The sequence below is a fragment of the Peromyscus eremicus genome, chromosome 2 (assembly GCF_949786415.1).
Source record: "Peromyscus eremicus chromosome 2, PerEre_H2_v1, whole genome shotgun sequence".
NCBI classification, from domain to species: domain Eukaryota; kingdom Metazoa; phylum Chordata; class Mammalia; order Rodentia; family Cricetidae; genus Peromyscus; species Peromyscus eremicus.
Window position 1 is genome coordinate 22,505,540 of NC_081417.1, and position 15,401 is coordinate 22,520,940.

At 41.9% G+C, this 15,401-nt stretch overlaps 1 protein-coding gene across 1 annotated transcript; it reads right to left on the minus strand.

Moving 5' to 3' along the window:
- Nucleotides 1-7,083: 7,083 nt before the first annotated feature.
- On the minus strand, nucleotides 7,084-13,075 carry LOC131904476 (tyrosine-protein phosphatase non-receptor type substrate 1-like). The gene is made up of 4 exons (XM_059255610.1): nucleotides 12,617-13,075; nucleotides 11,956-12,029; nucleotides 7,791-8,152; nucleotides 7,084-7,343 (listed from the first exon to the last, which is right to left on the minus strand). The coding sequence occupies exons 1-4, from the start codon at nucleotides 13,073-13,075 to the stop codon at nucleotides 7,084-7,086; spliced, it is 1,155 nt and encodes a 384-aa protein (XP_059111593.1).
- Nucleotides 13,076-15,401: the final 2,326 nt, after the last annotated feature.

Here is a 15,401-nt window from a genome sequence, read left to right on the forward strand (position 1 = left end):
CCATAAGTCTGACCTTCATGCTTTCTTGAACAGTATGAGTGTATTTTCCCTTTAATTCTCCATTCTCCTCCTTTGTGAGGTTTTTCAGTTGTGTATGTGTCGGGACTTGGAATTTTCCCTTATAACTTGAATAAACTGTCTTTGAACTTATACTTGAATTCATTTTTAAATTATTTTATTAATGAGATTCAGAACCCCAAGAATAGAATCCAATAACCACAGCATCACAACTATGAGCTCTCAGTGCTTATGCAGAGGAATAACAGGGAATCTGAGTTGGAGTTCTCCTCATAAGGGAGGCATTCAGAGCAATCTTCCACAGCTTCTCACCAGATTCTTATAGTCTGAGCCCCTATAAGAAAGATGATGTCAGAGAGTCAGGGTCCAATACGGCAGAATGAAGAGAAGAGCTGTGGAGAATCACCTCTCATTCAAAAATCCTTTCACCACTTACACATTGTACCTTAGTGCTGCAATGTCCCTGGTACTGCTCTCCTCCTGTCCTGAGTGGATGTGGTGCCCATGTCACAAAAGTGTCATCTCAGCCTAGTCCCTGAGTCAGTCTTTCTGAGTCTATTCTTCATGATCACAGAGAGAACAAAGAAGGAACAGTCCTTAATACAGGTCTTTGGAACTTCTAAAAATTGGTCCATCTACATTGCTGTTTCCCATGAACCCTTGCTTTCCACTTTCTGTGGTGACCTTTAACAGGGGCAGTGAGGCCAATACCCCATATCCTCCCCAGGGCCCATATCCTTCACTTCCTTTAGGCCTCTTTGGATGCCTTTGTTGATCCTTGACTGAAAGCTTCCTGAAGGACACACACACTTCCTGGGAGCTTGAGATGTCTCAAAGGGTTCCAAGAGATTCCTGAGGATCCTCAGCAACATGTCATCACCACAGATAGTAAAACTGTTTCATAAATGCCTTGGCCCTCCTACTGCCCCTGCCCCTTCTTTGTTAGGCCAAAGACTGATAACCCCCTGGTGGTTTGAATAAGAAATGTTCTCTATATTCTAGGATATTTGAATGCATGGTTCCCAGTTGGTATTACTGTTTGGAGAGGTTTAGGTAGTGCAGCCTTTCCAGAGAAAGTGTGTCACAGGAGGTGAGCTTTGATCTTAAAAAGCCTTGTGACACTTCCAGTTTATTCTCTCTGTTTAATGTTCTCCACAAGGATATGAGCTCTTGACTCACTGATCTGTCTTCATGCATCTCAGGTTTGATGGGCTCATATGTCTCTGGAACAGTATGGCCAAATAAATCCTCTTTTCTATAAATTAATTTCCTTACAGTGTGTTGTCACATCAACAGAATAGTAACTAATACACCCTCCATCCTTCCTAACTTACAGTCAGGCCTTCTGCTTCTTGTGCATGTAGATGGCAAAGGTACCAATTACCAGTAGCAGTTTGGGTACAAGGAGCACAGCTATAAGGACCTCAGCACTATCTGATGTCTTCAGTCCTGGAAATCAAGTGGTAGCAGGAACCATTAGAGAGCATACAAGGAGTTTATCCTCAGGGATCGTTACGTGGTCCATTTGTGGATTCTCAAGCCCATCCATCAAAGCTCAGAGGAGTTTGAATCTTTGCCCTTTCCCAGCCTCAATACTTCAAAGCAGAAGATATGGTAAAAGGATTTCAAGTTCCCCATTGGCCCTGCCCCAAGTCAACAAGTTTCCCTTCTAGAGAGACTGGGTAAGAATTTCTACTCAATGACACATAGCTGTAGCTAGAGTTTTTCTGCCTTGCCCACAGTCAGGGCAAATCTTTGTCACCTGCCAGTCCCATAGCCACTCAGACCCAACCAAGTAAATACAGAGACTTATATTGCATACAAACTGTATGGCCATGGCAAGCTTCTTGCTAACTGTTCTTATAGCTTAAATTAATCTATTTCCATAAATCTATACCTTGCCATGTGGCTCGTGGCTTACCGGCATCTTCACATACTGCTTGTCATGGCGGTGGCTGGCAATGACTCTTCCTGCCTTCCTGTTTTTTCTTTTCTCCTCTCTGTTAGTCCCGCCTATACTTCCTGCCTAGCCACTGGCCAATCAGTGTTTTATTTATTGACCAATCAGAGCACACATTTGACATACAGACTATCCCACAGCACATAGCACTTGGTTTTACAAACAAAAGTTGCCACAAAGAAGCTGAACCTTCAAACTGATCTTTTTGTCATGATTACTAAATTTTTGAATTTCAGAGAATTGGAGAATTTGGCATGCTTCAGGTCTAGAGCCAAATTATCGTGGACCATATTCAGCCCTCTTAATAGCCTTTCTCTGTACTTGACATAACAGCTTTGTGATCATTAGGTAAATAATTCAGAATGTACAAGCAGAAGATTAGTTTTCCTTTGGAATATATTAACTTAGCAGACCACTAGTTTCCAGGAACCTAGATGCTAATCATGTCATCAGATAGCATCTGAAGCCTTGACCAGGGTTCTCTGCTGTGTTGTAACCCACCTCTTCCATGTTTCCACCAATGTACTGCAAAAGTGTCTTGACTTAGGACTTTCTTTGTTCTGTTACTACAAAAAAAAAAAAAGTTCTTCCACAGTGAACTTTGATGTGATCTAAATCTGTATTCCTGGGCAATGGCCACTCGTATTCTGATCTAGAATGAATTATTGGGGTTTAAGGATTATTATTTCCTTTTCAATGGGAAATCTGATCTGTAAGTATGTCACAAGGTTAGTGGAATTCAGAGAAGTTCCTCCTCACTGCAGGTATTTAGGATGATCCCTGGGACACTGTCCTTGGACAAGACAGGTTCAGTCTCTCAATTATCCAGGAATAGCTAGGCACAGGACATTCACATAAAGATGATCCAATGAGAGAAAGAGTTTACAGAGTGCCTTGTTTAGACAAAAGAATCCTGGAAAAATGCAGATTCTTGGGGTAAGAGAGCCTGCTGAAGTTGTAAACAGCCTTGCTGAAAACTATTTGCTGAAAATGTGCAGACGAAGGACAAAAATTCTATAGATGAATCTATGAGAATAAATGTCATCTTTTGGTGCCTCAGCCATCATGTAGCCCATGTCCACTCCAGATGCCTTCTAAAATTTTTTTGATGTTCATGGAGTGGCATTTTTAATTTAATTAATCAAGATTAAAATTTGGTTTTAGGAACAGAAACAGATCATTTAGGTTATGCATTGGTTGTAGTATTTACCTAACATGTAAGGTTAGGTTGAGTTCCTAAGTTCAGTCCCCAGAAAAACAATAACAACAGTAACAACAAAGAACCAGTTTGGTAGCCCATGCCTATAATCTTAACACTTGGAAAATACAAACAAGAGGATCAGAAGTATGAGTTTTTACTAGCCTAAGTTTCCTGAGACACTGTCTATAATAGTTAGTTTTAAATGTCCACTTCACACAACCTAGAATTCTAGGAAGAGCATTTCAGCTAAGGAATTGTGTAGATATGGTTGACCTGTTGGTGGGTGTGTGGAGCATTGTCTTGGCTGTTAATTGAGATGGTAAGCACCAATCTGAGTGTAGGTGGCACCATTTCATTAGACACAGGGCTCCACACTGTGTAAGAAGAGGAAAGAAAGCTAGTGAGCATCACACAGCATATCTTAAGGTTGCATTTGTTTCTCTCTGCTTTTGACTGTGAGTGTGATGTTTGAGTTCCTGAATTGACTTCCCTTGTGTATCCGGGAATGGCAATTTAAACAACACATTTCTTTGCCTGAGTTTGAAATGAAAGTATAACATTGCCTGAAAACACAAACAAACAACAAAGACAAAACAAACAAGAATCAAAATGGTCTTGATGGGGCTTAGGAAGAAGCAAACACCCAACTTGATACAGCACAGTACAGATATAAATTCTATTGCCTCTTCCTTCCTCTTCAATCTGAAGGAATTCTAAGTGGCCACCCCATGCTCCAGCTCTCTGAGGAATTGCTGTGTCTTTTGTTGTTCCTGCCCTATGATCCCATGGCTCCCTGTGTTACACAGGCTCTTTCATATCTGTGTTAACATCACAGTTTCCTGGAAAGGCCTGTCTTCCCACTTTCACCATAGAATTCTTTGGTGGGATTCTGACATGAAAGAGTAGTCTGGGAAATACACTCAAAGAAGAGAATTTGGAATTTAATTACTGAACTGTCTAGCATTGAAGATCCCAGGACGAATGGTCATTGTTCCCAGAGCTTGTTGTAGAGGTGTAATTTTTTACACTAAACTGGCAGACAATAGTTATCCATAGAAAGGTAATTCTTCTGCATCAAGCATTGAAGTGAATTTCCACCTCCAGGAAACGAACAAGACCAAACTAAACCAAGAACAAAGAGAATGAAGGAAATACCATCCTTAGGATAGCAACAAAAGCCTAAGTAAACTTCCCATCAAGAGAATAGAATCTCAACTTGGGCCGTAGGAGGCCAAATTAAACATAAGTCATGATAAAGGGGTGGAATAATTGTTCCTTTAATGAGATGCTGCCCTTTTTATTCCCAGCATTCTTTCCCCTAGTACTATTGTGATATTTTATTTGTACTGAAATGTGATTTTATTTGTACGTTAATAAATAAAGTTGCCTGGGGTCAGAGCTAATAGCAAGTCATAGCAAGAGCCAGGAGGTGGTGGTGCACACCTTTAATCCCAGCTCTTGGGAGGCAGAGCTAGGCAGATCTCTCTGTGTTCAAGGATACAGCCTGCATGGAGACACACGTCTTTAATCTCAATACCAACCATAGAAGACCTGGAGGTCTGTATAGACTGGCAGTGACGAGGAGGTCATGTGGTTGGGTTTACACCCAATGAGAAGGCAGAACAGAAAGTCAATAAAAAGACAGATACACAGGAAGTAGGTCTCTTTCTGAGGGGAAGGACAGCAGCGGCAGTGAAGGGTAAGAAAATGTTTTTAGTATCAGCTCTTAGCTACTGCTCTGACCTCTTGGGCTTTTAACTCTTCATTTGGCTCTGTGTTTCTTATTTAATAAGACTGTTACATCTACACAGTACAGTTCTTCCCAGCTAAACTGCAGTGAAGTTCATCTTTCTGAGGCTTGATTAAGAAGGGACAACTATTTTTCTTTTTCCATATCTTTCAGGGCTTGCCAGAACCTAAGCTTGCTTTACCTGGTACTATGTATGGGCTGAAATACTATTTTTCTATAGCTCTCTACTCACTAGTTGTTCACCATGTGTCTGGACTCTATGCTAGCTAGAATAGCATGGGAGTTTTTTGTTTATTTGTTTCTGATTTTTGTTTTCCCTTTCTTTGCTACTTTATCAACCTCTGGAAATCTGATGAGGTTTAGAGCCTGCCTGACAAAGGGATTTTTTTATTTTCAAACTTTAGTTAAATTCTTATTGGGCTTCCTGTCCTTTCAGTCCATTCTTAAGTGAATGGCACTAAGAGTCCCAAGACAGGACCCCAATTTCCTTTATATCATTTGGTGACCCATGAGGTATTTCCACAAAGTCTTTTAAGATATTGAAGGGAGAAAAGTTCAAAATCAATTAAATAGAAACTGAAAAAACAGATATGATCACTGAAAGAAGTTTGTTTTGGAAAAGGAAAATATTGGAGATCTTCCAGAAAGACTGATGAAATGAAAGAGCTTTGACAAGTTCTCCACATTAATACTTAGAGAGGAGCATCACTATATAATTACACACACATATACACTTAGACTTGAAAAGGACACTGTGGTCATCTAAGAAATTCTATAGCAGAAGTTTGAAAATTCAGCTAAAATGGACAAAAAATTCTAAAAACTGTGGAAGATGACACATTTTTAAGAACCTAAATTTATGGCACACAAAAAAGTCTATAAAGTAATTTTGAAAATACAGTCCATTTGAAATATTGTTGGTAATTATAGTTAATTTCATTGAATGTGATTGTGGTATTGGATTTGAATGAAAATATCCTTATTTACCTGAGAACCCACTGTGGACTGCATTTGCAAGTATATGAGCACACATGACAGAGCCATCAGAGGGTATGATTATGCAGCATCTACATAATTTATACTCTAAGGAAGCTGGTATATTCTAAACTTTACTGTTTTAATGGTGATGTAACAGATAATTGGGTGACCCGCTGTTTTTCCAACAGATGAAGCTCACAACAAAGGCTGTATGACAAAGAACCTGAGTTTTTAAAAAGTCATGGGAGTTGAGGGTCACAGCTGGTGTTTCATGAGAGGAAAATAAAACAAATTCATATAAAGGGGTCTTTATCTCACTCTAAGTCCTAGCATAGTAACAAGTCAAGGAGAAATACTTTACTAGCAAAATTTGCCTTATACACTTTTGATGACCTTGCTCCCAGGGACCTTAGTTTTCTCTTGAATATATTAATTAGAACAGGTCACAAGGTCTCAGGGCAAGGACTCAACATCCCTATTGCTTCCCCACCCCTAGAGTTCTTGTCTATAAAACTGATGACTCATTAGATGAACAGTGAAGGGCAAGAGATGACAGCCAAATTGAAAGCTTCTTGTACTAAGTGTGGAGTCAGGGTCTGGATACATAGACATTTGTCCATTACAACAAAACAGGAGGAAATGAGGCCCCTGTTGTGACCACTCACAGTCAGTTGGGTTCCTGATCCACACTAAGTCTACAGGTCATCAGGAGGCACATTGGGGTTACACTCAGGAGGTAGCATAGGACATGAGTGAGGACCCAGATATCCATGGAAAAGTGTAAAATGGAAAGGAGACAGGGAAGATACTGAAAAGGAAGAAGATGAACATGAGGAAATAACAAACGTAAGGGAAAAGGCAAGAGACAGGATTCTAGGGTAAAATGATGCCTTCCTGTCTCCCTTATTTAATATCTGTGAATGTCAGCACATCAGTGGAGAGATGCATGAGACCCTGGAGAAGTTGGCAATGAAAGCTAACTTTAACATTCTACTCAGTTTGTAGATATTAGGATTATCATACAATAAGCAAAATGCTACCTTTGACATTCAAAAAAAGAGGATAAATTTGCCAACAGCCAAGAAGCTGGGGTGGAGATTCACCAGACATGGTGCCAATACCTTGTTCCCTCTGCTGCGCACTGATCACTACAGTGTGGGTTTTTAGGACAGCTGGCTATCTATCATGCTCAACTTGGCAGTTGAGTAACACGTCCTCCTCATAGGCAGATACATTCACCAAGCGCCAGCTGGTCCAGCTGTAGCTTCCATCCTTGTTTACTGTGAACATAGAAGGCTCTTCTATCCGGGATACTTTTCCATTCTCTAACCAGGTCAAGTGAAGGCTCGAAGGGTAGAACTTATTCACCTGGCAGGTGACACCTATCAGATTCCATACCATTGGTGGCCGCTGGCTGATCTCCATAGTGGGTGAAACTGAAACAGCAGAAGCAGAAGCTGAGACTTCAGAGCCAAGCACAGACAGACCCCAGAGGAGAGGCTGAAGTATGGAGGAACCAGCCCCCTTGCAAGTTCATTCTGAGACAGGAGGAGTATTTGTGCCAGAGTAGAACCCCTAAATACAGCTCCTGACACATAGGTGCACAGGGTGAGTGTCATAATTAGTGAAGTCAATAAGCAACTCCCAGGTGCAATGGGAAAGCAATAACAACAGTAAAATGAAAACATCAGGAATGAGGGCTGTGATTCATAAACAGTACAGCTGTAATTTTTTCTGTTAAAATAAATACAGTTTTCTTCATGTGCCTATCACAGTCTATAATCCCCCTTACTCTGTGAAGTATACATGAATTTTTGCTGGGAACTATGGACCAAACCATTCTGAACTGATATGAGCTTGAGCTGGGATTCAGAATCATTTACCTCGGATGGTGTCAGACAAGTTGGCAGTCCCACGGAGAGGGCCTCCTTGCAAGGTGACATGGGCCACCTCACAGATGACTTGAGAGTGGACATCCTGAGGGCTCAGCACCACCTGGGCTGTGCTGGAGAGATTGTAGGAGACGCTTTCTCGTTTGGGGTCCACTGTTTTTCGGAAGTGAGAGAGCTCATTTCCATCTTTGAACCACTTAAGTGTGATGGTCCGAGGAGAGAAGCCATGGGACTTGCATGTGAAGCTCACTGTCTGCCCAGAACTAACTCTGCCTGCAGGGCCCGACACCACAGGAGGAGACGGTTTAGCCACAAAGGAGCATGTAGACAAGGATGTGATTGTGATGCCACCACTGTTGACATAACATTGTGAGGAACCTTCACAGATATTATTCCCATTCTCATTGTTTATTGTGGTGCTTGGGATCAATACCAGAGCTTGACTACGCTAAGGACCTGATCTACTCTACCTCTGGTAACCGGTCCCAGCTACAGATATTAGCTGTTTATCCTCCTCAAGGTTTTTTTTTCAAGGTTTGTCCAGGTCCTTCTGTGGTATTCTTGGTTCTTTTATCTCCAGAGTTTTGCAAAGGTCCCTGGAAGTAAATGACGAAGAGCAAGGCCAGGTAGAATTCTCGGCCTGGTCAAAAGAAGGCAATTACCAGTGTATTTTAAACTTTCTATCATCTGCTCCTGCTGGTTTCCATTGGAAACCTAGCAAATCTAGGGGAAATATTTGTAGATTTACATCTATAGTAACCCAGGAAATAAATGACAGCACAGAGGTACCACAAAGCTGGAGTCCTTCCTGCTTCCCCAGTTGTTTGCTTTCTTTCCTGAACTACATGCTAGTAGGTCTCGTCTGTGCCGAGTCTGAATTTAACATTAAGAGCTCACTAGTCTGCATCTCTAAATGGGCTTCAGTTGGACTTAATTTGAGTTTGAAAACAGTGCTTACCCTCTGCAGAAGAAGCTAAAGGTGGTTCATTTCCTAACTGTTAATCACAAGAGAACAGATACGAGCCTGTTGAGCAGACAGTAACACTCCCTGGTTGAAAGCACACATATGGATGGAAGAGTGTGAGGGAGGCAGTGTTCTCTGTAGGTGCCTTGTGCTGAAGTTATTATGTGTAACATGCTGCATATGTGACTCCTTCTCAAATGTGCATCAAACCAGGAGTGTAAACCAGGAGTGTTATTTGAAGTCAAGGTATCCAAATACAAGTACAGCTGATATCCCTACAGGTTTGAGGGAAGAGTCACTATTTATCAGGAGTTTCTGGCCATCTTGGTATTTCCCAGATTCCAGTGACCAAACCTTTGGTGAGATTAATATCAGAGTGCATGTGGGTGGACAAGTTACACAGGCCCAATGACAAACGTCATCTCACCCCAGCATGTGACTAATTTCAATCCTGATCTTTATGTAATAAGCATCAGTGTCCTCTTCCATAAGAACTGAAAAAAAATGTCACCATAGAAAGATGAAAATGAAGGTAGAAACCCATGTCTAAGTGTGTGCTCATAAATTCTATGTATCACTGCAGTTGTTACTATATGTGAGATCATATATTTATTCTTTGCTGCAGCAAAATCCATAATGACTCAAGATAGCATGTCTCTAGATTGTTCTTGCTCCTCCCATGAAATACCTACTTTTAAGAAGCAGAAGCCTTTATACCAGTGTTTCTCAACCTTCCCAGTGCTGCAACCCTCATGGGGTGGTAACCCCCAAACACAAAATTATTTTTGTGGCTGCTTCATAAGTGTAATTTTGCTACTGCTATAAATCATAATATAAATATCTGATGAGACCTTTGTGAAAGTGTTCAACCAGGAGAGGGGTCCCAACCCACAGCTTGAGAAATAACTTTATACCATGACATCCTTCTCTTTCTTAGTGATCTTCAAAGTTGGCCAGTGCCTTTTATGGCACAATCAAGACCACAAACATGGCCTCCAGGGGAGCTAATTATAGAGAGCAGATGACCATGAGAAGTTTGAAGAACACAGCTCAGTGATGTACTGTGTCATTAAGGTATAGTTCTGAGTGAAAGAGAGAAATGTCTGGCTTCAGATATTGTTCTCCTGCAGTCCTGTGCAATACAGGGAAGTTGTGTGCCTGAGACTGGAGTCAAACATGTTTCTGACTTGGTAGGATCTTAGGGACCCTGGGTCACCTCTCTGAGAAATGTCACTGGCACATTACTTGAGCTTTAGCATATTGTGTGCAGCAGGGTGGGCCCTACTACTTTGAAGCATAAGGGTTTGTCATGCCTCAGCTTGGTGGCCTAAGAGCTCTATCAAAGGAATAATCACAAGTATCTTCTGTTGTTTCAGAAAATGTATCTAAGGGGATTTTAAACCCAAGCTGTTTATTAGAACATTCAGGAGTCTTTCAATATTTCAGATGACAAAATACATATCAGACCTTAAAGGAACATGGATCTGGGATTTATCTCAGTTTCCCAAGTTATTCAAAAGATAGAAGAGCTGGGCGGTGGTGGCGCACACCTTTAATCCCAGCACTCGGGAGGCAGAGGCCAGCGGATCTCTGTGAGTTCAAGGCCAGCCTGGGCTACTAAGTGAGTTCCAGGAAAGGCGCAAAGCTACACAGAGAAACCCTGTCTCGAAAAACCAAAAAAAAAAAAAAAAAAAAAAAAAAAGATAAAAGAGCAGCCAGGTTGAGCACCATCAACCCCCACCCACATTTAATTGATAACTAAGGCCTGGAGAAGGAAATTGAAAATCCAAGGTCACATGGTTTCTGAGTAGCAAAGCTCACAAGATGAACTCTTTCCTCCATGTCCGCAGTTTCTCTAAGCATGTTATATGACTTCACTCCTTCAGTTTAGGAAGTCTACATATTGTGCTAGCAGGAGAGGGTACCATGTGAGGGAGGCCCTGTGTGGTGTCAGGACGAAGCCACTCCTCTTGTCTCCCTTTGTTGATAGGTTGTCAGAAAACTTGCTATGCCACACCCAGGTAGGCAAATGGTAACATCCTTATAACTATTTCACCCTCAAATGCAGCAGGCCTCCTTCAGAGTGCATGTGTTGTGGAATATTAATGTAAGAGTGTTACATTCACTTATGCTGTGGAATATTTGTTTAATTGTGCAAAGATGTGTGGCATTCTTTTATGTTGCATGTGTTTAACTCTGTAAAGCTGTGTTACTTTGCCTATCTAAAACACCTGATTTGTCTAATAAAGAGCTGAACAGCCAAACTAGGCAGGAGAGAGAAATAGGTGTGGCTAGCAGGCAGAGATTAAATAGGAGGGGAAATCTAGGCTAAAGAGAAGAGGAGCAGAGAGAAAAGGAGAAGGAGAGGAAGACAGCAGGGGCCAGCCATACAGCCGGCCATGGAGTAAGAAGGAAAGATAAATAGAATAAAAAAGATAAAAAGCCCAGAGGCAAAACATAAAGAGAAATGGGATAATTTAAGTTAGAAAAGTTGTGTAGAAACAAGCCAAGCTAAGGCCAAGCATTCATAAGTAAGAATAAGTCTCTGTGTATTTATTTGGGAGCTGGGTGGCAGGACCCCAAATAGTAAAAACCAACTACAGGCATGTGCCTTATTGCCAGGACTGTGGCCATACAAGTTCATCTGCTGTAGCTCTGCTTTAATGACCACAAATTTAAACAAATGAAACATTCCTGAACTTGGATATGAATTAGTGTGTCTCTAGCTGCTGGACTTTGATGCTTTATATACACAGGGGAATATTTCTCAGTTCTAATATGAAGTGAGAGTATGGCTAATATTGGGATACCTTTCCCATCACTACTATTAGCATCTGAATGTGATGAACATCTTGAAACCTTGTAGAGCTGATGAAGAATGGAAATGCTAGCTGAAATTGAGAAATTCTGACTCAACATCTCTTATGTACCAGGCTTTTGTGTGGAGATGCTGTCTCTTTCTGGGACAGCAAGAAGCTGGCCTGGAGTCAAATATGGGTTCAAGGCCAGATCCCAGCACTAACTGGCTATGAGACCACAGACAGGGCACTGGCAAACTGGGTTTACATCTCAAACAGGGCTGGACTGGATAGTCTGACTGTTCTTCATGGTGTAAAATTGCCAGAATCAAGATTAAGAAATAAGACTTCAGGCCTCTTACAGAAAGTTCAAAGTCAATGTCCTGATGCCTACACTGGTGAATTGAGGTCATCTATGTGGAGACCACCTCCAGGACTTAAGTCTACATTGCCCAGAACCTTCAGTGTCTGTGCAAGTAGGAAAGAAAATGTTTTCAGGCAGATCCAAGATAAAGACCAACCTTGGTGCCAGCATTTAAACCAATGGTGACAGATTCTACAGTGAATATGGGCATATATGAAAAGATCTTAGTGTGCTATGAATGAAGAGAAAATTAGAAAAGCACACTGTGCTCTGGCCTTGTCACATTCTGCCTTGATTTCTTTTTCCTCTTGGGAGGAGGAGACACACACCTTGGGTAAAGAGCTCGTGCTAGGCCGCTTCTTGCCATCTCATTTGACATCTAGAGTGGAACCTGGTATACACTGTGCCCAGGTTGTTCAGGCAGAAAGAGAAGACTTAATCTGGTGAGGTAATACACTCTGGAGGTGTAGGCCAGGTTTGTCCCTGTCACTGAACATGGCATCAGCTATCTTTATGTAGCCACTAGACTGGGACAGATTAAGAAAGACAAGTATTGTGAGGCAGACAAGGATATAGATTTACTCCCATTTACCAGAAGTGGCACCTCTAACAAATCATGTCCTCTCTGCTCCTCTGCTTCCTTGGCCCACAGTTGGGGTAAAGTCACCCTATGAAAATGAGGATCACTTACATTCTCAGTTCTTCCTTGTTGCTCACATAATCTTGGACCCTGTTTTGACCTGTTGGAGATATCAGGGATGAGGTGGATGACGCAGTACTTACCAAGTACATACAGCATTGTGCCTCCCCCAGACTGAAGCTCTTTGTAAGTTTCTGCTTTCTGGAACTTCACACAGTAGTAGGCACCAGCATCAGCAGGTGTGACATTATTGATGCGGATGGAAAAGTCCAGGTTGGTTCTCTTTGTAGCATCTGTAACATTTGTGACTCTGGGGAACTTCTCTCCTGTGAAACTATATATTAGGTGCTGACTCTGCCCTGTACCCCTGAACCACTGAATGGGTCCCACAGGGAGCAGGGTGGTCACAGTACAGTTCAGAGTCACTGCATCTCCAGCAGAGACAGAAATTGATTTCACGGGCTGAATCACCTTCAGCTCCTTCTGTGTAGCTGCTCCTGTAGGAAACATCAGTTAGTGCTCATCCTGATGGGAACCCAGAGGATCCTCTAGTTTGTGATCAAATACTGTTATGTACTAGAGCTCAGCATGATGTGATCACAGTTCCACTCTCTTGGGCCTGTTAACAAGAGAATGTAACAGATGAGAAAATGAATCACAGAGACAATGAGAACTTGGCAGTATTTTGATTGAAGGCCCAATTCTGTTTGGAATTCTCATGCTTCATCCAGTATCTGGTTTTCATTTTCTGTGCACATAGCATATGGCACCTCTTATATAATAGTATTAGATGTGATTGCATAATTTTTTTAACCAGTGATATGTAAACATAAGTGCTAGAATAGTTAGTGTACATTTGATCACAAGATTCTAGGTCAGGCCCTTAGCTCACAATGAGGTTGCATTATTATCTGAAGTGATAATGCCACAAATACTTCCCAATCTGCAATAACATGCACCTTAATTTTTAAAATATGTATTATAATCACATTAATTATCTAATTAATTTTATGTGTATGGGTATTTTGCTTTATGTATGTCAGTGCACCAAATGCATGCCTACTGGTCAAGGAAGCTTGAAGAGGGTGTCACCACCCTTGGAATTATAGTTATGTATAGTTACAAGTCACCATATGGGTGCTCCGAATTGAACCTGGGCCCCATGGAAGAGTAGCAAGTGGTCTTAATCCCTGAACCATCTCTCCAACCACAGCATTATAGTAACTTTAAGGATGATGTAATAGATTTTTATAAGGCTAGTGGTCTGACACAACAGAAACATTTTATTTCACACTTTGGAGGTCAGAAGGTCTAGTTTACTGTAATAAGGCAACTGTCACAGGGTCACAGCACCCCACCCTCCAGGAGGCCCTGTTGTTTCCTTGTACATGGTGTGGTCACTAGAGGGCACTGTCCCTTGTCACCTGTCTTCCCATCACAGCCCCTGTTTGCTCAGTGACTCTAAGTCCCACAGCTCTGACACTTCTGATGCTTCTTGTCTGGACTTTATCTCCTAGAGCACTGTACTGTACTTACTGTACTACACTACTGGAAATGATGTAATATATTAATTTTGAAATATTTAAAATATGAAAACCTTCAGGAAGTTCCAAAATTATCAGAAGGACTCATCTCTTACTGCTAGTCTGAGGTGCAGTTAGAGTGTAATGGGGACATTGTAAAAGGTAGACTTCTATGAGGTTAGATGACATGACACCTGAGCCAAAGTTGGGAGCCCGAGGATTACTAAACATAGACCTCAAGCCAGGGAGTTTTCTTCATGGCCAAAGAAGGAACTGAGGACAAACAACCTTTGGAGAATAATGAGGAGGGTCCACTCAGAGTGCCAATAATCCTGCTTGCCATAAGTAGAAGGAAAACAAAGCTCCCTGGAGAAGATCAAGAAGATCAGGGAAGTGTCTAGAACTAATACATGAGTTTCTTTTGCTGTACACATCAAAACCATAATCCCAGTACCTCATAATGTGACTGTATTTAGTACAGGGTCTTTAAAGAGGTATAGGTCAATGGAGATCATTTGTGTGGGAGTTAAGCCATCCTGAATGGTTTTATTTCAAAAAAATGGAGAAGGTCCACAGGGACAAGCTGAGGTAGTGTCATATATGAACACAGAAGGAGAATGTACAACTTACAACAGGAAAAGCAGCCTGGAAGAAATTAGCTCAGTGGACACCTCAGCCCTGAGCTTCCAGCCTCCACAACTGTGAGGAAATGAGTGTCTATGGTTTTGAGCACAAGCCTGCCGTACCCTGTCATGGCAACCCTAGCAATAGAACACAGGAGCCTGGAAGAAAACATAACAGCACAGCCTCTCAAAGAGGTGGTACTCAGTGAGGAGCCTGAAACTAGATAAAAAGGAACTGGAGGACAGAATGAGAAACCTAACTGAGAAGGAATGGTGGCTGGCATTGCCAGAGACACTTCACCCACAGCCCTGCCACTGGCCTGCATGTGAGCCTTGGAGTCTCAGGAAGTGAGCAGAGAGCGCAGTGCTGGGAGCCAAGCAGTCCCATCAGCTGCTTTGGAAGTGACTTATTGGCTCTGGTGTGCCTCAGAGTTACAGTGATTTAAGTGGGATTCTGCTGAAAAGAATTTTGTTAGCTGAAGTATTAGAAATTATGGTTTTGAAACATTACCTTATCAGATGCTTTTAGCCACCTATTGTAACTGATGGACTTGCAGGGCATGGCATAGGACTCTGTCTCTAGGCCCTCAGACAGTGTTCTGACCTTCTCTCCTGTGGCAGTTCTTCTGCTTACCTGGAGTCCTTGAGTTCCATTGGCAGGGGTAGACAGAGGCAGAGAGGTGACCATGT

Bases quoted from the DNA above. Each gene is read 5' to 3' on its own strand.
- LOC131904476 (XM_059255610.1), bottom strand. From the start codon at position 13,075: ATGTTTCCTACAGGAGCAGCTACACAGAAGGAGCTGAAGGTGATTCAG. The intron at 12,030-12,616 runs GTAAGTGATCCT...CTACTTGCACAG, and splicing joins AACAAGGAAGAACTGAGAAT to ACACTGAAGGTTCTGGGCAA. The intron at 8,153-11,955 runs GTAGGCATCAGG...TTATGTCAACAG, and splicing joins GATGACCTCAATTCACCAGT to TGGTGGCATCACAATCACAT.